The 20,450-nt window shown below is 58.0% G+C and overlaps 1 protein-coding gene across 1 annotated transcript; it reads left to right on the top strand.

Moving 5' to 3' along the window:
- The first annotated feature begins 2,842 nt into the window (after nt 1-2,842).
- NCS1 (neuronal calcium sensor 1) lies at nt 2,843-20,141 on the top strand. The gene is made up of 8 exons (XM_065695555.1): nt 2,843-3,193; nt 15,965-15,989; nt 17,303-17,441; nt 17,655-17,733; nt 17,870-17,958; nt 18,224-18,301; nt 18,689-18,805; nt 19,475-20,141. Exons 1-7 carry the CDS (start codon nt 3,130-3,132, stop codon nt 18,785-18,787), a joined length of 573 nt encoding a protein of 190 aa, XP_065551627.1. The 5' UTR covers nt 2,843-3,129; the 3' UTR covers nt 18,788-18,805; nt 19,475-20,141.
- Nucleotides 20,142-20,450: the final 309 nt, after the last annotated feature.

The raw sequence follows: 20,450 nt of genomic DNA, 5'->3' as shown, positions 1-20,450 counted from the left end.
CCTTGTTTCCATGCACCTTCTCTATCTGCTTTTGGGTGGGTGGGTGCAGAAGGGGGATGTCCACAAGTGTGGGGTAACACTGGCCCCAGAGATGGCAGTAACAGAGGGAGGGATGGGTGGGTTTAGTGATGCACTAGGAAAAAGGGGTGGGGGAAACCTGAAGTGTGAGTGGCCCTTGCATGGAGCCTCATCCAGCCCTGGGAAGGGGAGGAGAGAGGCAGGGGATGGGCTGGGATGTGGTATTTCTCCTCCCCTTCCTGGGGCAGCTCCTGCATCAGTGAACATCCAGGCGTGCAAGTGTAGGATACAGGACACTACCCCATCCCTGGTTTCCAGCCCTGCCTCATGGCTCCAGCTATGCTGCAGTGGGGCTCTAGACAGTGCTGTGCTTGGGCTGTTGTACCACTGATGTGTCAGGTCTGAGCACATCAGCGAGGGAGAGGAAGGGAGAAAGCAAAGACCTTTTGCAGTGAAGCACAGAGAGGGAGTACGCTAGAGCGTGGGGACCGAACCTTGCTGCTTGGATGCCGTGCTATTCCCATGGGGGTGACTGGAATCCTGATCCATCAATGGGGATGCGTTGGGGAAAACCCCCGTGGTGGTGTCTGAGGATGCTGCTTCAGCGCATGCAGAGAGCCCACGTGGAACAAAAGGCTGCGTGGCTGAGCCTGGCAGACTCGCTGTGTCCTGGGGAAAGGAGCTCAGTGGGGTTATTAAACACTTTGAAGTAAAAACCCGAGGAAGGAAAAGCCCCCTGCGGACACAGAGCAGCCCATGCAGCTCCCAGCTTTTACAGTCAGAGCGTGGAGCATCCTCAAGATCCCATCCCAACCTCTGGCGCTGGCGTGGTGGCAGAGGTACTGGCTTCCCTATGAACACGACCCTGCCCCGACCGCAGCACCGACAGCCAACATTTCCCAGGGAGCCATCATTTCCATGGCAGCACATTGCAATATGGGGAACAGGCAGCGGATGCACACGCGGTTGCTTCATAAAGAAGCCAGCCCAGGAGCCCCTGCTGCAGGCACTGGTGATGGGGAGATGAGAGCACAGCCCAGGCTGCCTTGGAAAGGAGACACAGGGGCATCTGCAAAGCAAAGCTGCTCTCAGGGGCTGGCCCTGTGCTGGATTTTCCTCTCTGAGCAAACAACCCAGCTCCTTCCCTGGCGCGCTGACCGCATTCAGCTGGATGGGAGTGTTTCGTGCCCCAGACACTGTTCACATTTCAATCCCGTCAGCCCCCAGAGCCTTTCCGGGCTGGGGCTGTGTTCCTCCGGCTGTAGAAATGTCGCTGCATCCCGGAGAATGCCGCTAGTGCTGTTATTTAAACAATAATGGGGTTAAAGCTAATAATTAGGAGGAGAAACTGAGTGGCTTGCGCCGTTTCTGATTACTTTTCTCCTCTCGTCTGTGTGATCTGAGCTCTCTCTTCAGCATTCCCTGCGGTGGAGGCAGGGTAGGGGTTTAAATAGAAATAAATCCCTTTAACATCAGTTTTGCAGCAGCAGAGCTTGTGTTAAAATGCCTGTGCTGCATGGGGTGGGTTTGGGACCCTGCTGGTCCTCTGGCCAAGCATGGATGCAACATGGCTACAGATGAAGGGATATACTGCAAAAACCTGGTATTTTGCTGATGGACAGCAAGGGACGGGGCTGCACAGGGCCTTTCGAAGCATATTTGGGTCTCAAACTGGAATATGCCGAGGCTTTCATCCCCAAAAGCAGTGCAAATGTTGGCAGTGACTGGGAAGGATGCTGGAGGGAAGGCAGGAGCCTTGATTGTGCTGCAGATCCCCCGTGTCCAGCACCAGCACACCCCGGGGCACAGCTGGTGCTGGGTGCTGATGGGGTGGTTCATACTCTTCTGCCTTGATGAGCTCATTTGTGGGAGGATGGGTTAAACGGGAGGATGCATTTTAGAAGCATCCACCTGGGGAACGTGTCCCTGGAGAAGCGAGCATCAAACAACCGTTTGCTGGTAGAAACCAGGGTTGAATCATTGCTCCTTTGCCAACCCCCCAGTGTTTTGTGTTGGGCTCTCTGCAGCCACGCAGACAGGTTTGACTGTATCCAAGCACAGCCTTTTCCCTCCTTGGCTTCACCCACAGAAGTCCAGGCATGCCCGGGCAGCTCCAGTGGGGCCTTCATTGCAACACAGGCAGGAAGAAAACTGTATTTATCGTGTGCATCAGCACAGCTAATGAACGTGTGCACACAGACAGCTTTTGTAGAGGCAGAAAGCCCTGCATGGTTTTGAGGTGGAAAAGAGCCGAGTGCCGCTGCTTTTAGCACTTGCGTGGTTTTCTGCCTGTGCCACAGACCTGCTGTGGGTTCAGTCTGTGGGGTTTTGGGGTTGGTCTCTGTTGCAGAGTGAGCTTATAGGAGAGCTGCGGACCCTGGGGTGCGCAGCACAGACCTGCCTTCAGCTGGGGGCTGCCAGGACATAGAGGATGCTTCTCCTCCAGCTGAAGGTGTTGGCGTCTCACCAAGGTCACCCCATCCCCAGGCCCTGAGCTCAGCCCTGCTTGGGGCTGCTTGCTCCCACCACCAGCTCCCCTCTCCCCATCCTTGCCCCCAACCCCCCCAGTAGGACACCCCTCAGCAGCGGGGCCCTGCCACCCATCACCCCCCCTTCGCTTCCCGACATTTTCCTCGCGTTCCTCCCAGCGGAGCAGCTCTGGGTGCGTGTGTCCGGGATCCTCCCCCCGCCAGGAATACCCCCGATTCGTGGAGCGGGGCCGTGCCAGAACCCCCCCTTTTCCACTCCCCCCATCCCTATCCCGCAGCGCGGGGCGGGGCTCACCGCTTCCCCCCCCCCCCCCCCCCTTTCTCCGCTTCCCCCTTCCGCGCTCCCGCAGCGCGGCCGCGGCCGCTCCGCGCCTGCCGACGGAGGGTGCGTGTAACCAGGGGCACGCACACCCAGCGCGGCCCCGCGCCCATCGCTTTGCGCCCGAGCCCCGCTAACAAAGACCCGACCCGCACCCCCTGCATCCCGCTCCAGCCCCGGCCCCGGCCCCGCCGCGGGATGTAGCCGGGCCGGGTGCGGGCAGCGAGGCTCCGCGGCGCCCCCGATGCCCCCGCAGTGAGGCCGGGCGCGGTGCTGCGCGCTCCGCCGGGGCTGCCGGCCACCATGGGGAAATCCAACAGCAAGTTAAAGCCTGAAGTTGTGGAGGAGCTGACCAGGAAAACGTACTGTGAGTGACCGCAGCGGGCCGGGGACGGGCACGGGGGGGCCCTGGGCTGTGTTGGGCTCCGCGGGGCCGCCCCCCCGCGCCCGCAGCGCAGGGCTGTGATTTCTCCGGGCAGCGGCGTGGCCGGGGCCGTTCCGCGGGGAGGGCGCAGGCTCGGCCGGGCTTTGTTGCATGGATCCCGGGGTTAGCCCGGGAGGATAATACAGCGCACCCCACACGGCAGCAGGGACGAGGAGAGGGGCAGGGAGACGGGCGAACGCTCTGTTTCCTCGTTAAAACAACCCTTCGTGGCCTGTTTCTCAGTCTCCAGCAACCGCGGGGCAAGGGCCGCATCCTGCCTGCCCGGAGCAAGGCGCCTTCCCTTATTAATTCCCTGCTCCGAGCATCTTTGCTCCCAGGGCCCCGCTGCCGGCCGGGGATGCAGGGACCGTGCTGGTTGTCCTCGGGCGCTGCTTCCCAGGAGCCGGGGGGCTTCTCCATCAACAGGGAACCAAAGCGCCTGGGTGGGTGTCTTGCAAAGTTTGGGTGCGTTACCTGGAGGGTTTCCTTTGTTATTATGCTCTGAAGCGGAGCAAAGAGCCTGGCACCGGGGAGTTGGGTGTTTTTCTATGAGTATCTCAGTATCAGTTTAATAACCCGATTTTCTAAGTGAGTGGCTTTCCTGTCTGAATCTCCGCTGTAATCTTATTAACGTGGCTGCTGTCTGAGCCATCCAGTTTTAGCACAATCAGATGGGTTTGTTTCCCTGAAGGATGCACAAAGGAAACAAAGGGTTTGGTGGCTCAAGTTTGCCTCCCCGCTTGCAGGTCGGAGCTATTCCCCTCCTGTGCAGCAGCCCCGCGAGCTCTCCCCGCTGTCATTGCTGCAGTCCCATGGCAGCGCTTACCCAAAAAGGCAATAGATCAGGATGCAGCAAGTTCTCCCATATGGAGGAGAGGCAACACTGGTGCATTGCACAACCCTGCACGCGGGGCTGCTCTCTTGTCGGGCGCAGGCAGCAGGAGGGCAGGTTGTCTGCATGGCCAAACCGTGAGCGCTGGGAGGAGAGGTTGGGTACCCCATTGGACTCACGGGGAAGAAACAGTGAGAACGTGGCGGTGATGCTGGGCTGGAGCTGAGCGCCGGGTTGGTTTTGGTGTCCTCACTGCAGCGGTGACCCGCAGCAGGTGCCGCTGCGCTGGGTCAGGGACGGTTGTTGCTGTGCTGCAATCACCCGTGTGGTTTGCAGCCACCACGATGATCGAGTCTCCAATGGAAAGGGATCTGGGAAGAGCCGGCTCTGGTGCAGCCGCATCACCTGGGTGCTGGGCTTTCACAGCCCGGGGTGGCTCCTCTCTGTGCGGGGAGGATACTGGCCCCAGCGCGGCTGGTGATGATACCCCACGTCCTACCAGCAACCAAACACAGCACTGGTGAAACCATGCTCTGCTGGCACAGGGATGTCTCTTTTTCTGGATGAGGCCAGCAGAGAGTCATTGCCTTTGGAATCACTTTATTCCCAACTTTAACTCCTCTCTTTTGAGTGCTTTCCCCTTTCCATCACACCCCATCCAAGAACCACTCTGGTCCTCTGGTTGCTCCATCAATGACTTCGTGGCCTGTGTGGGGTTTTGCCTGCCTGCTCCAGGCCTCTCACTGCCTCTTTTTCAGAACCCATTTACCTGTGCAGGTGAGGCAGGAGCCCCGGCAGCCGTGCCATGGGGCAGCACGTGGCCGGCGGCTGGTGCAGCATCCCAACGTGCCCCGGCAGCACGCGGCTGGCGATGCAGTGCCCGTCAGGGAGAGCCCCGGCTAATTCCAGGCTCAGTTTTGAGCTCTGCTCGTTCCACCTCTCGTCTCTGGGATTCATGACTTCTGCTGGGTGTTTCTGCCCCTTTTCTGCAGCTGTCAAGGCGAGCGCGCGTTCCCTTGTCTGGTGAAGCCCTTCGCAGGGCCCTCCCAGGCACGTCTGAGAGCCTCTGATTTATCTCCATCCCCTGGGAGGCTGGGAAGGTATTCATTTCCTTTTGCGTTCTGGGGAATCCAGGCAGGGGAGGTGCAGGTAGGAGTGCAGGGTTGCACTGAGTGCAGTGGGAGGGACTGATCCGGACCCCTGTGTCATGGCTAATGGTGGTTGTACCCACAAATCCATGGCAAACTCAGGAATTCCTGGGACGTTTCTCCTTGGGAAAGGTTTTACTCCACAGCGCTGGCACCTTTCTGGCAGTGACCATCCTTCTAAGAGCATCCCTGCCATGTGCTGCCCATCCCGTGTGCTGGCTGCTGGCACTGGCTCTGCTTCATGCGTGGTGCTGCTTCTGCTGCTGTTACAACACATCTGGGCAGATGCTTCCAGGAGCCCGTACCTGGGTCCCACGTTTGTCCCGGGGAGGTTCCTATTGCACTGTGAGCTGTGGCTGTGGAATGTGCAGGGTTTCTCCCACACTGGGATTTCCTTCCATTGCATCATTTTCTGTCTGTGCCATTTCCAGACAAAATGAAGCAAATAACAAAAATCCCCTCCTTGGTTTTGTAGGACCAGAGAGATGGGGCTTTGTGTCAGATTTACCTCATCCATAGCACACAGAGGACCCACAGCCTGTGCCGGGTCCCCTCAGTGCTCTTCCAGTGCCTGGTAGCTTCTTGTGTCCCCCAGCCACTGTCCCCTCTGGTCTCTCCATCTCCTCTTTGTGGCATTTCTCTGGCTTGCCTTGGTCACAGCAATCTTGGGGCAAGCAGGCGCTGGGAGCGTGGCACTGTGGGTGCATGGCACGGTGCTGTGCCGAGGATGCTGCAGGCCCTCCATGAGATGTGACACTACTGCAGGCATTCAGAGCAGGTTGTCCCAGGCCCTGCTGGGGACTGCACACAGAAGGGCAGGAGTCTGTAAACCTCATCTCTTGGCTCCCCTTCCCACTCCACCCCTGACTTAACAGTGCTGGGGACCAGATTTTAATGGCCCTTGGACACCTGAAGGCGAGGGAGGACATCTGAGGGCTTCTCCATAGTGCTGGCTGCCCAAATCCTGTTGACTTGAGCCCATCACCGTGAGCCTTTCAGGATCTCCAGGCACCTGAATCCCAGGAATAGCTGTCAGTGCCAAGCTCACCTGTCTGGCTGCGGGCAAGGATTTAACCTTCCTCAGAGGCCAGGCCGGTGCCCTACAGGAGCATGTGGGAGAAACCAATGCTGAGTGATAACAATAATGAATAATAAATCATGTAATTCATAGAATAGAATCATAGAATAGGGTTAGAAAGGACCACAAGATCATCATGTACTTCCTTGTACTTCCATGGAGCCGTTCATCCCAAAGCTCCTAAAGTGCTTTATGATCATCCATTTATTCATCTTCCCGATGCCATGTTGAGGTACCTCCGAGATGCAGTTTTGGCCTCTGTGTGTTTTGTCCCAGGAGGTGATAACACCCGAGGCTTGAAGGAGCCACCGTCCTCCCTTTATCATGGCCCCTCTTTGGCAGGGATTTAAGCCAGGGCTTAACTTGGGCCAGGTGCTTGCTGCTGAGGGCTAAGGTGGGATTTGGGATTGTGTTTAAGAGCCTTGTGGGGATGAGGGCAAAGGGTTCTAAGCTGGAGCTTTATGAAGGTGCTGGGTACCGCTGCTCCCTGCAGCCTGCTTGGAGCTGTGTGAAGGGCATGTGTGCAGCTGTGGGTGCAGAGCATGTGTTGTGGGTGGAAGTGCTTCAGTGTGGACCATAGGAGGAAAACTTGGTGCTGAGCATCCCTACACGCAGCGGTGGTCCCAGCCACAGCATCCGCAACCCTTAAAATCATGAAACGGGCTTAAAAATAAGAGGTTGTTTCAGAAAACCACATTCTAGCTCCTATTTTAAGTCATTTGGGGCGGTTTGGATTTCAAGGTTCGTTTTCATCATGACTTCCCATGTCCAGAACTCCAAAACCTGGGTTTTTCTGATGCTGGCTGTGACAGCCGTGCAATCCCTCACCCTTGGAGCCATGCAGGTGCAGCAGCATCACTGCTGGCACAGGGTCAGGATGATGGTCCTGAGGCTCTGGTGAAGGTGTGGGAGCCGTGTTGAAGGTACCAACGTGATACCCACAGCACTGGGAGGCCCCGAGCTGCAGAGTGGGAGCAGGCAGAAGAAGATGCTCTTTTGCCAAGAACTGCATCCCACCCACTGTGATCTATTTTGTGGATTCTAAACTCACTCTGGCAGCATCATTTTCTGCTCTTTTACAATAAGCCGCAGAATTGGCTCTGTGGCTCGACAGTAATGCTCTGAATTAATGGGCATTAGCTTAAGAGCAAACTACAAACAGATTGATCTGTAGTTATGGGGGTGCGGCGTGGTGGGGAGGATTCAGCCGGAAAGAGAATTCTCCAATTGCAGCAGTTTTCAGCCAGGGAAATGGGTTGGTTCTTCCCTGGAAGCACTGGGATGGGGCTTTGCTCCATGGTTCCATCCTGCCAGTGGGCAGGAGCAGAGGAGGGACCTCAGTGGCTTCCTGCTGCTGGGTTGTTCTTAGCCTCCGAAGTGTTTGGCCTCGGGTGCTGGGTTTCTCTGCCAGGTTGGTTGGTGTTGAAATCCCTCCTGTTGCTCATCCAGCAGCAACAGGGCAGGACAGCCTGGCGGTTACACACCCGTTGTCCCTCAGCAGCAAACACTGGGTGAAATACCCAAAGCACAGAGCCCCCAAACAGCCCCGAAGCTCTTCTCTCCCTACAAGCACCCGTTTTGGGGCAGAGAACCGGGGGCAGCATTCCAGGCTGGGATGCGAGCCCTGTGGGACTTGCTGCTGGGAGAGGGGTATCAGGATGCTGAGGCGGATGCCTGCCTGGGTGTGAAGCTGGAGCTGGGCTGCTGCTCCCTGCTTCAAGTGCTCTCAGCGTGTAATAGGATTTGGAGGAGCCCAAAAGAGGAGTTCTGGGGGGGAGGACGAGAGCATCTGCACAAGCACCCTCGAGATGCACTGGGGAGAGGGGATAAGAGCAGGTCTGCTGTCCTGTGCCAGCCAGGGAGCCTGAGGGAGGGTGGTGGATGCGCTGGAGGGATGCCCATGGGCTGGCTTCTGGTTTGGGCCTGTTTTACCTGCAGCCGCATGGAACCCAGAGCTGCAATGATGGGAGCTGCGTGCAGGTTCACTGCAAGCTCGAAGTGGACCTGATGTGATGTACCCAGAGGGCTGTGGGGGTCTGGAGGCATCTCAAGCCCCTTCCTCAAGGAGACGCCAACCTGCTCCCAGCGAATCTCATGACTGGGCATCCCTTGTGCGTGTGGACCTGGGGCTCTGCAGATAGGTGCAAGAGAAGCAAGTTTTGGAGTGTCCTTGAAGCCACTGGGAGGTGGGAAGGGGAATACGTGCCCAAGGGTCCCTCGGGCTTCCTCTGCAGCAGAGCGGAGCATCAGTGCCCACCGGCCACACTGCTGCTGCTGCTCAGGCATCAGAAGAATCACGTTTCACTTATCCCCTGGCATGTTAATGGATCTGCTTAACCACTCTCCTGACCTTTGCTGCTGCCGCTATAATTAAGGTTGTGAAACAAGAAGCTCTGAAGGCATCAAAGGAAGCGGCTGCTTCAGGGAGGAGCCCGCGGATGCCCTCGCTCTGTTATCGGGGTGACACTTGCAGGGTCACTTTGTTCCTCCCTCCTCATCTCATCCTCCCGGGTCTTCTAGGGAGCTGGGTGGGAAAGGAGCCAGGATCCACGCCCTGCATCCCTGCTCGAGGGCCGGGGGACTGGGGGTTCTCAGCACGGTGGGTATCACTCCCATCACCACATTGCTCTGTGTTCCCAAGCCCAGTCGTGCTGGCACAGGACTTGATCCCCACACCTCCTGCACATTGTTCTCCCTTTAAGGCATCTTTTTGCTTCCTGCACGGCAGGAGAGCTGCCAGTGCTTCATCCATCTGTGTTTCTCCAGCATCTCCTGGCCAATGGCTTCACCTGTGGATTTGCCCTGGGTCTGTTACCTGCCATGGAGCAGCGGGTGTTCTGTGCCTGCAGCACCACCCCTCAGTGCAGTGTGGTCCCTGCTGAGACGGGGAGGTGGCAGAGGCCCTGTTTCCAGCGAGGCTTCACCCTGCAGCATCCTCTGGACCTCTCCTTGGCTCCAGAGTCCCATGGCTGAGTCAGAGAGACTTCCCTTCCCTTGCCTGCGGCAGGAATCACTCCGTGGGTCGGGACAGCACCTTGGAGCGCGGGGCCATGCTGAAACCCCCATTCAGGGGAGGACAGAGCAGGGGGACACAGTCAGTGGGGCTGCTCCATCGCTGCTCCCAGCAGCACTGGGGATGCTCTGCCTTGCCATGGGGTATTGTTGTGTGGGCTCACTGGGAAGCCGGGATTAAATCCAGCCTAGAACAGACCTGAGCCACAGGCTCTTGCTGTGGGTGTGTTTCAGCCCCATTCATTAACTTCCAAAGGAAGGCACCGTCCTTTGCCCTTCCTCTGCTGCCTTTGCTGCAAAGAGCGACTGCTGCTTGTTCCCTGAACCCAATTTCCAAAGCCTAATGTTGGGCCTTTAAATATTTAATAAAGTCTAAAAAGGATTTTAACTGCATCTTGGCTCTGCTGTTGGTGCCAGCCCCGGGGGAGATGAGAACAGAGCTGCTCATGGACCTGTTTATCCAGTCTGGGAGCAAGACAGACCACTAATGGCAACCGCCGGCAAGAAGGGTGCCAAACGCACATGCAGTTCTCTGCACATATTGCTCCGTGTCTCAGCAGTAACAAATGACACCAATAACGCTGTCGGGTTTGTGCTCTGAATGTCTCGGAGGCTCCTGGACCCGCTCTGTTGCCGGTGATGTCTGTGTCTGCTGGGGAGAGGAGCCAAATTGTGCATGGGGAGATGGGCAAGCTGGGATGGGGATGTTCCGCTCTGACAGGTAGGCAGCTCCAGCTGTGTTGTGCCTGCGGGGTGAGGCTGCTCCGACATCCCGTTGTGATGGGATGCTGCAGGGATGGGTGCTTGCATGGGGATGATCCCAGCACGGGGACACTACCGGTGTATTGCATTGAGGCTGGGAGCAGGGATGGGGTGCGCAGGGCTGAGATGGGGGCACGCTGATTCAGACAAGCTGCTGCTGGTCATCTCTGAGAGCAAAAGCAGATGTCATCGGGCAGGCTTGTGCCACGGTTGTGTCCATTGGGGTGACCCTGGTGCTGCAGGAGGGGTTTGGTGTTTTAATGCTGCTTCCCCAAAGCTAATGAGCAGGAGCAAACCTCAGCCCTGGGGCTACCAAACCTCCCTGGAGCTCGGATTGAGCCCTGATGGAGGGAGGGCGGCAGGAGGTGTGCTCTGTAATGTTTAACCAGGACACCGGTTGTGTACTGACACCTGAATTCGAATGGGCCCGAGTCACCAGGGCCAAACAACCCACGTGCCCAAGGTGCCGGTGTGCAGTGTGTCTTAAAAGTTACTGCATCAAATGGGGACCTGGGTGAGCCAGCACAAAGCCACCCAACAGCCCCGAATGGCTGGAGATGCTCTTAGCAGCAGATCCTGCCTGTCCCTGTGGAAGAAGCCCCACAGCTGCTGCACTCGTTGGTACCTCCAACACCTTGAGCTGCCGCCGTGCTCTTGGGTTTGTGTTTTGTAGGGATGAGGCCTGAAATTGGTGATGGCTGCTCAGGTTACAACGTGGTTACCCCCTGGTGACCTGCTCTGCAGAGAGCTGGGTCCGTCTCTGACTGATGGGACCACTTTGGGTCTGTGTTTGCAGGAGCAAGGTGCGAAGCTTGCACCGAGCATCCACTCAGGCTGCTGTGCTGAGCCCTGATTGCTGCTCTGCGGGCACCAGGGGCTGATCCTGCAGTTTGAGCTGTGGTGCTGAGCCCCGAATCTGGGTCCCAAGACAAGGAGTGAAATCCACAGGAGCGCATGTCCTGTCACCCACTAGGCAGGGAGGGAGGGGGGAGCTCATAATTGGTCAGTATTAACATCGCGGTGATGTTGTGAGTGGGGTTTGTAGCAGGTTTGTGTTCAGTCCTTAAATACACGTTCACAGAGGCGAGGGGTGAAATGTGTTGGGTGCAAATTGCAGGGTGTGCGGGATCACCCCGGAGCACCGTGGCATTTCGTGCATGAGGGGCCCATCAGCTCATGCGTGAGCACCCAGTCATTTCCGCATCAGCACCCAGTAAGTTCATGCATGAGCACCCGATTCATACACACATGAGAGCATAATTAACTTAACATAGAGCACCGGCGGGTTTATGCATGAGTGCCCACTTAGTTCACACTGGTCCGTGCATGGGCCCCCTGTTACGTGCTGCATGGGTGCCCAGTTGATGCATGTGCTCTCCATCAGTTCATGCCCCAGTGTCCAATTAATTTCTGCATGAGCACCTGATCCATTCACACCTGAGTGCCCCATTAGCACTTGCACAAGTGTGTCACCTACTAATTACACTAATTCACCCAATTAGCTCACGCAGGAGTGCCCAGAGAATTCACACCTGAGATCTCTATCAGTTTGCACATCACCACCCCACTGGCGTCAAGAGTGCCCATAAAATGTATGCATGAGCACCCCTCTCATTCACACCTGAGCACCCTGGTAGTTCATGCATGAGCACCCAATTAGTGCACCGAGAAGCGCCCAAATCTTTATGCTCAATTAGTCCATGCATGATCACCCGATTTATTTCTGCATGAGTGCCCAGCTGGCTCAGGCATGGGTGCTCAGTTAGTGCATGCGTAAGTGCCCCATTAATTCATGCCTGAGCACCCACTTTGCTCACGTGGGAGCACCCACTCTGCACATGCAGAGGTGCCAATCTGCCTTCATCTGGGCACTGCGCTGAGCATCTGCAGCAGGTTTAGGCAGCCCCAGACCTGGATGGGGGCCCCAGGATGGGGCAGTGCTGGCTCCCCTAGAGCAGGATGCGCAGGGAGCTGCGGGGACCCCTATAAATGCTGCAGGACCAACAGTGCCGTGCCTTGGTGGGTGATGCTGGACCTATTGCCAGTGGGTTGGTGGTGGAGACCAGGCCTGGCAGGGCTGCAGTGCCCTGCAGGGGAGGCAGAGCTGCTTTGTGCTGGAAATTATTAACTGTGGCTCCCCTGATAAGGCAGCGGTGGCACCATGGGATCAAGGTGCTGTCGTAGTGGCTGGAGCACAGGGGGACGTGCAGGGGCTTGGTCCAGGCTCCTGCTGGCTGCTACACTGAGACAGTGCTTGCTGAGCCTGTGGGAGCTCAAAGGGCTGGAGCATCATGTCACCTCCTGCATCCCACCGTGGCCAGGGGTCTCAAACCATTCTGAATCCATTCATCTCCTGTACTCCATACCGCTGTGGTCCAGTGAGCACCCAGCTCTCCTGCGGGCAGGGCGATGGATGGGGATTCCAGCCCCGGGCCCCTCCTCTCCTGCTGCCTGGCAAACACAAATTAACAGGCTTGAGCACTGATTAACCAGGGCTGCTTGCTGCAGTGGCAGCTGGGTGGTGGGTAGAGAGGGGGGCACGCAGAGGGCGGGTGGTGATGGAGCTGTCAGTCCTTGCTGCACTCTTGGGGGTTGATGGAAGGGTGGGGGTAGGGATTTAGGGGGTTTTGGGTACCGGTAGCTGGGAGGAGGGGGCTGGAGGCTGTTTGTAGTGCAACCGCATCCGATGCCTCTGCCCCTCTGTGCTGCGTGAGATGTGTGGCAGAACCCCCCCTCCCAGATGAGATGGGAGCAGGGATGGATGGCCAAGGGGCAGCTCCTGTGCTGCCCTGTGGTCCCTGTCCCTGCCTGTGGTGCGAGCCCCGGGCTCAGCGCTTCCCTGCGCTGTGCTAAGAGCATCAGAAACAAAGGTGCTGCTGGCACGAGCTGTGTGCGGTGCTGTACGTGCAGGAGGGTGCCTGCGGCGCGTACCCGGGGCTCCCGGCTCGGTGATGCCCCTTACAGCGTTGTGGCTCAGAATGAATGCTGATACCCTGCCTTTATTTAGTGCCTTCCATCCCTAAGGATCCCGGCGCACGCTGCATCCTCTAACAAGCTGCTACGTGAGCTATTTATAGTCATTCCCATAGCGGCTGCGGGAATGGTGGTCCCTGTGGAGCACGGTTCAGCCGGAGCGCAGGGAGGGAGCTGGCCCTGCTCCGGTGGGATGCTGCAGTGGGGATGCTGTGGGTCATCCCTGTGTCCTTGAGGAGTCAAACCTGGCGGAGGTTTATATCCCTGCAAATTGATTTGCATGGGCTCAGCATCGCGCTGTAATCGATGCCAGGGGAGGGAAATGCAGCAGCCGCCACTGCACAGGTACCTTCTATGGGCATGGTTGGGATCTGTGTGCCAGGGAGCTGCAGAGGATGGATTGGGGAGGGTGGAGGGACAGCCCTGCCCCTGCATGTGTCCCCTGTCCCCAGCCCCAGCACAGGTGGATTGGCCTGGCCAGGAGACTGCTGTCCCCAAGGCTTCCATGGCCACGGGTCCCTGCTGCAGGGATGGGTGTGAGCATCCCTAACCGGTGCCACTGGGAGTGTCAACACCCAGCAGGATCAGAGCGGCTGGAAGTGGCAGCACAGTCATCCTCTGCCTTGGATCCATAAGAGGGATGCAGGTACCTGCTCAGCCCCAGCTTTGCAGGTTCAGGACCGTGATGTTTCCTTGTGCAGGGCACACTCTGCCCGGGGAAGAGGGAAAACTTGGTGGCAGCAAAGGGATGCACCCAGAGGTGGTGGTTTTCCAAGGGAGATGAGGCTGCGTACCCATCCCAGAGCAAACCCCGCAGCTTCCCAGTGCAGGAGGTGCCAGCGCACTGGAAGAGGGATGCGCAGGAGCAAATCCAACCTCGGGAGCCCTGTGCTGACACCTGAACGTTCCGGTATCATCACACTTCCCTCTTCAGGCAAAGGGGAGCCGGCCCCATCCCTCCCCTCCCACCCCAGCCCAAGTGTGTCGCTAGCAGCATTTCTCCTGTACCAAAAAAAGCACAAATTCCTTAATTGTTTCCTACTGGGGTTGAAAGGCAGCTCCAGGGCCTGAAATAGGGCACTGGGAAACACAGCGAATGAATGAGGGAGAGCAGAAGGTGATTTGCCCCGAGGGGCTGAGCCGAGCCCTGTCCATAGCCCTGGGCTGCTCCTTCCTCCTGCCCGAGGGCTGCCTGGAGCCCTGCTGCTCACTCTCCTCCTCTTCCTCCCATCCGCCTTAGTCAGTGTCTGCAGGCAACTGGGGCTGCAGAGCCGGTGCCTGGGGCATCCCCCGAGCATCCTTGGGTGGAGGGCTTGGCTAGTGTCCCGATGCTTGCGGGGAAGCCTGTTTCTGTTAGAGACATCACTCAGCATCTTTCTTTTGGAGGGATGTTTCTGCACAACCCTTTCTATTGGGAAGGGGAATCCTTCAGGACTGGCACGATTGCTGGTTTTTGCCCGCCCCAGCTCAGCTGCTGGATGCAGCGCATCCTTCCCAGCTTCCTCCTGCCAAGAGACCTCTGTCCTTTCCCTTGTCTGCTCTTCCCCTGCCAAGCAGCCCTGCCAAGACAACCCTCCAAATCCCTCCTGCGGCACGGCCAAAGCCCTCAGTGTCCTTCAGCCCAGGATCTGAGCATCCCTGCGCCTGCTTCCCTTCTCTGGAGGTGCTGTGGTCCAGACACCCCATGGCAGTATGGTGGGCGCTGCTACCCTCCCAGCACAGCCCTGCAGCCCTTTGCCAGCTCCCTGGGGAAGGGGGGGAGATGCTGCTCCGTGCTGAGCCCTTCTTGAGGGGGTTTGCAGGCTCTGTCCCTCCAATGGAGCCTGAGCCGGGATGGAGAGACCCCCTGTATGTACAGGGACAGCAACTCCTGCCCATGGGGATGTGGGGCCCAGCACTGGTCTGTATGCGAGGTGGGGGCCGGCGTGTGTCCTGCAGCCCTTGCCTTCTGCAGTGTGCGCCTTCTGCCAGGCATGTTATAAATCTTTATGAGGGAGAATTGCTTTCTTCTCTTTGCCATGCAAGGTAATTGGCATCTGTTGATGTGTCTTGGGTCTCTATTTTTATCAGCCGTTTGCACACTGAGACATCTCCACTCTGCCTCATTATCCCAGCGCGGTCCAGACCTATTGCTTTTGTGTTATTATTTAGATGCAAGATGCAAAGGAAATGACTAACGGGGCTGTTCCCCCTGCCCCTGCCTCCTGGCACTGGGCTCTGTGCTGGCCGAGCACTGCTCTTGCAGTGGGACATGTGGGGACAGGTACCAGCGCCTTGCCCCATTGGGATCCCCAGCATCCCGCATCCCTTCAGAGCCCTTCCTCTGCTGAGGACATTGATGAGCTCAGCATCTGTCCCCAGGCTGGGGACGCTCGGGGTTGTCGGTGCTCACCATTTTCTAGCTTTTCACATTTTTGGGGTTTCTTCAGAGCCCAGAAGAGCTTCCTGGGGCCCTGGGATGGGTTTGGTGGTGTTTGTCCCTGTGGTTTACACGCAGGTGGTACATGGGGGGATGCTGGCTCCGGGGCTGTGCCTGTGCCATGTTCAGTGTCTTGATGTTGGGGCCTGGCTGGTGCTTGGGCAGATGTTTCCAGACACGTTTTGGCCTGGCCCCTGCGTGATCCACAGCACCTTGCAATGGTGGTGCTGCACTCCTGGGGCAGGGAGCAGCCCATCTTTGTGCTGTGATTTGGGGGCTGGAGGGACCCCATCATCCACCCGGGGTTAACCCAGGCTGTGCCTTGATGGCAGTGCTTGCATGCAGGGAACACATGGAAGCGCATGGAATGAGTGGGTCCTGGGGCATCCCTCGCAGGGAATCCACTTATGGGAGGTGCAGAAGCGCAGCTGTCGCTGGGAAAGCACTAAATTCCTTTCTTCTTTCTCTTTTCTCCTGTTTTCTCTTGCAGTTACGGAGAAGGAGGTGCAGCAGTGGTGAGTGTCTGGCGTGGTGGCGAGTGCTGGGGCGAGGGGATGGGAGCAGGGAACGCTCAGCTCAGAGAGCAGACAGCAGGAACAGAGGGGTTTTCCTTGCACACCTTCTGGTGTGGCTTGGCTCTGGCTGCTCTCGGCTGCCCATATGGGATGTCGCACGCTCCCTCTTGCCTCTTCCTCCCCATATGGGTGGCCAAGGCAAGCAGGGACATGCGGACAACCCAGCTGGTGGCCGTGGCCCTGGCTGGGGGATGCTGCTGCTGTCCCACCATGTCCCGGTTTGCAGCAGGGCTGGGGCTGGTGGCAGGCTCTCACCACCCCAGCCCCTCCACCCCACCGAGCACGATGCCCTAGAAAAGCCACCGCTTCCCTTTCATCTCCCCACCAGCCAAGGGTTGCTTTCTTTATCTCCTTCTCTCATCCTTCCCCCCTCCTCGGTGAGTCATAGCTGCAGCAGCGTGAAAAAGATGTCACCGGCGCTTCGGTTTCCCACCTCGCCACCCCCTTCCCCTCCTCCTCCAGCCCTAGGCCTGCTGCAACGGGCGCCTGACAGATCTGGGAGACACGTTGCATAATGTTCACACACCCTCCGTGGTCCCTGTGTGGTCCCTGGTGGTCCCTGCATGTCCCGGACTGGTCCCTGATGGTCCCTGCTTGGTCTCCTCATCCACGGAGCTGGCAAGCCTCTTCCCCTGCGCCCCCCCTCCCCATATGGCACTTTGCAGCATCCAGGTCCAAACCGGAGCAGGGATCAAGGGCACTGGGGGTGTTTAAGTGATGATGGGTTTGGGAGATGCCCTGGGCTGGACCACCCTGAGGACACAGTCACCCTGCTGTGCCCACAGCTCCTCTGAGCGGCTTTCATGTGGGGTCCTCCAAATAATGCTGTCATAGTCACGGTGCTTCAGGCCACTGTGCATGGTACATGGCCGCAGCTTGTGCTGAGTGGTGAGGCTGCAAATTGCCTGTGGGGTTGCTGCCGATCCCAAGTCCCTTTCCTGGCCATCTCCATGCTGGAAAGCCAATTGGATGAGTTGGTGGAGCCGTGGAGCAGCAGCGGAGGGGAAGGCAAGCTCTGGCACAGCGTCCCATTTACAGCTTCTTGCTCAGGAGCTGTGTGTATCCAGAGTTGTGAGAGGGGGATATAAGCACTGCTGCTGACCCCGGGATGCTTCAGTGCTGAGCAAGGCATCTCCTGCCCCAGCACCTCCGCCTGCAGCAGGTGACTCTGTGCAGGGGCTTTTTGTCTTGAAGGGGGTTTAGAAGACTCCCCATGGTGCTCGTGGTGCCCATCCGCTGCCTTTCCTCCGCAGGTACAAGGGCTTCATCAAGGACTGCCCCAGCGGGCAGCTGGATGCCGCGGGCTTCCAGAAGATCTATAAGCAGTTCTTCCCCTTTGGCGACCCAACCAAATTCGCCACCTTCGTTTTCAATGTCTTCGATGAGAACAAAGTAAGGCTGGGAGCGGGGGGCACGGTGTGAGGGGGGTCAGGGAAGTGATGCTGGGATGGGTTCGGAGTGCGGCTGCGGGGCACTGGAGAAGGACAATATTCCATCGTTCCTCCCGCCCCACGGCCTTTTGGGGGTGCCCCGCAGGCATGGGCAGGGAGGGCTTTGCGGGGCAGGGGTGGCAGCGGTGCCCTCACCCATCCTTCCCTCCCCCAGGACGGGAGGATCGAGTTTTCCGAGTTCATCCAGGCGCTGTCGGTCACCTCCCGGGGGACGCTGGACGAGAAGCTGAGGTGTAAGTGCTCCCCATGGCCAGCAGTGGGCTCAGCCCCATGACAGGGGTGGCGTGGGGACAGCTATGGGGGGGGGGGTGTGTGCAGGTGCCAGGGAGGATGCAGCCCCCAGCACCTCGGTATCACTCTGCCTTGCAGGGGCGTTTAAGCTGTACGACTTGGACAACGACGGGTACATCACGAGGAACGAGATGCTGGACATTGTGGATGCCATTTATCAGATGGTGGTAAGTGGGTGATGGGGACTGTAGGGAGGATGCTGAAACATCCCTGAGTCCCTCCCTGGGATTTTTTGGTGGGAGTTTATGGGCACGGTGGCCAGAGCAGGGCTTGGATCCGGCCACTGAGGATGGCTCTGGTGCCAGTGACGACTCCTTGTGCTCTGTCCTGATGTGGGGGATTTGGGGGAGGAAAACACATCTGCTTGCCTGGAGACACCATCCGGGCAGGGCACAGATGGGTGCGTGACCAGGTCCCATCTTGCTGCCACAGGGAAACACAGTGGAGCTTCCTGAGGAGGAGAACACACCGGAGAAGAGGGTGGATCGGATTTTTGCCATGATGGACAAGGTGAGGATGCTTGAGTGTTTTTTCCCCTGCAGTCAAGGGATTTAGGAATCAATTGTGGCCCCCCCTTGCTGCATCTCAGCTCTTGCATGTGCCTCCTTCCTTTGGCAATACAAGGTCTCAGCTGTTGCTGCAGACTGGATACAGGATCCCTGTATCTGGGATATCCGGCTCCCCAGTGTGCCGTTGTACCCTCTGTGGCGCTCCTCCCTGGCTGCAGGCACTGATGGCTTGACAGGGAGACTGAGGCTGCTGTGGTGGTGGGGACCTGTGTGGGATGGTGTGTGTCCATGGTGTGGTGCCAGGGCCCTGGGGTGCTCGGATCCGGGATGCTCGGTCCCGGCATCCCCTCACCAGGGCAAGGTGATGCTGAACAGGGGTGTTTTGCAGAACGCGGACGGGAAGCTGACCCTGCAGGAGTTTCAGGAGGGCTCCAAGGCTGACCCCTCCATTGTGCAGGCGCTTTCCCTCTACGATGGGCTCGTATAGTCCCGGGGCCAAGCGGCGGTGAGTGCAGTGCTGGGGAGTCCGGGGGTCCCCCATCTCCCACTTGCTTTGATGCCATTGCCACCTTTCCCAGGGATGGGTGGCTGGTTCTCCTCACCCCCCCCAAATCTAGCTGGATGGGGATGCTCCTACCCCATACCGATGTGTTTCTCCCAGTCCTCCCATCCCATAGAACACTCCTGGACCGCAGCCCATGAGGATGCAGTAGAGTCACCCAGCTGGCAGGCGTTTGTCCGTGGCACAGCTCAGCTCTTCCCTGTGGATGTGGCTGCAGAGGAGGCAGCTGGTGCGCTGAGGGCATGGGGATGCTCCGGAGAGAGATTATATTGAATGTTTTATTTATATTATATCTCATTATATCGCACCCTGGAGCTGGCAGGGTTGGGCATGGCCGTGTCAGGGATGCAGTGGTTCGCTGAGCACACTGGGATCCTCACCATCCCGCATGGGGCCATGCAGATGGGATGGGTTTGGTCATCACAACCCAGGCAGTGTCCAACCAGGGTGGTGATGGGGGTTTTTTAACCCCACTGGAGTTCTGAGCTATTCAAAACCATCACTGTGCTTCCAGCCTTGCCCTTCCAGCTGTGCTGCTGCTGTGTGCGGCGGCCGCGGCGCTTTCTGCCCTTATTCTCACCCTGTTTTTCTCCTCCCCACCCTCTCCTGCAGATGCCTGGGGGAAGATGCTCTCCGTGCCATCCGACCACCGCCGCGCGAAGCTTGCCTGCCCCTCTCGGCCTTCCTCTCTGTTCCGCGAGCAGAGGATGCCCTCGAAGCGCGAGCTCTCTCCCTCTCTCCGCACTCCGAACCAGCCGCTGCCATTCGCCAACTTCTGCTTTTCCCAATACAAAACCCACCTCAGACCCCGGGCTGAGCGGCAGCGAACACCCGAGACTGCAGCGCCGGGGGAGCGGGTCGAGCATCGCTGCGGGCACAGCCCGCCCCCGGCCTCCTCGCCCCCTTTGCTCCCCTTTTCCTATGTTTTCCGATGGGACTGTGGATGCGCCGGCGTTGTCCTCTCCCGGGAATCAGCCGGCTGGAGATGGAGCCCAAAGGTACCGGGGGACCCGCACCCCGGGGTGCTGCCTGCGCAGGGCAGGGGAGCCGAGGCACTGACGGCCATTGGGAACACACAGCGCTGGTGTCTCCAGCCCGGCCCGGCTCTCTAGGGATATATATTATTATATTATTATATTAATTTTTTTTGGTGAGACAGTATTGTGCTTTTTTCTCTATTTTTTTTTTTTCCTCTTTCCTTTGGTGAAAAAAAAGTGAGGTTTGGTTTTTTTTTACATGCCTATCTCAGCAATGGATATCCTTATTTATTTGTTGTAAATGTTGCTGCCGTGTTTAGTCTCTCGTGTGTGTGTCCGACCACCCAGGTGATGATGATACGTCAGGTTTACATGCTCGTACACTATTGCGGGGCACCGGGAGCCTGCAATAACAATGAAGCCAAAAAAATCTGCCTTCCCCCTTTCTCTTCCCACCCCCTGTATCCCGAGCTCCGTGGGCTGGCTGCTGTTTTAAGGGGGTGCTGTAGCTTCTTTTCCTCTTCCTGTTCCCCCCATTCCCTGTGTTTTTCTGGTCACCCTTCCCTTTGCAATCTCAGCCCAGGCTCTGGGCAGACTGAGCCAGCTCCATC

The sequence above is a fragment of the Lathamus discolor genome, chromosome 15, assembly GCF_037157495.1.
Source record: "Lathamus discolor isolate bLatDis1 chromosome 15, bLatDis1.hap1, whole genome shotgun sequence".
In the NCBI taxonomy this organism is placed as follows: Eukaryota; Metazoa; Chordata; class Aves; order Psittaciformes; family Psittacidae; genus Lathamus; species Lathamus discolor.
Note: the sequence above shows the minus strand (reverse complement) of the source record. Positions and strands in the feature narration are given on the sequence as shown.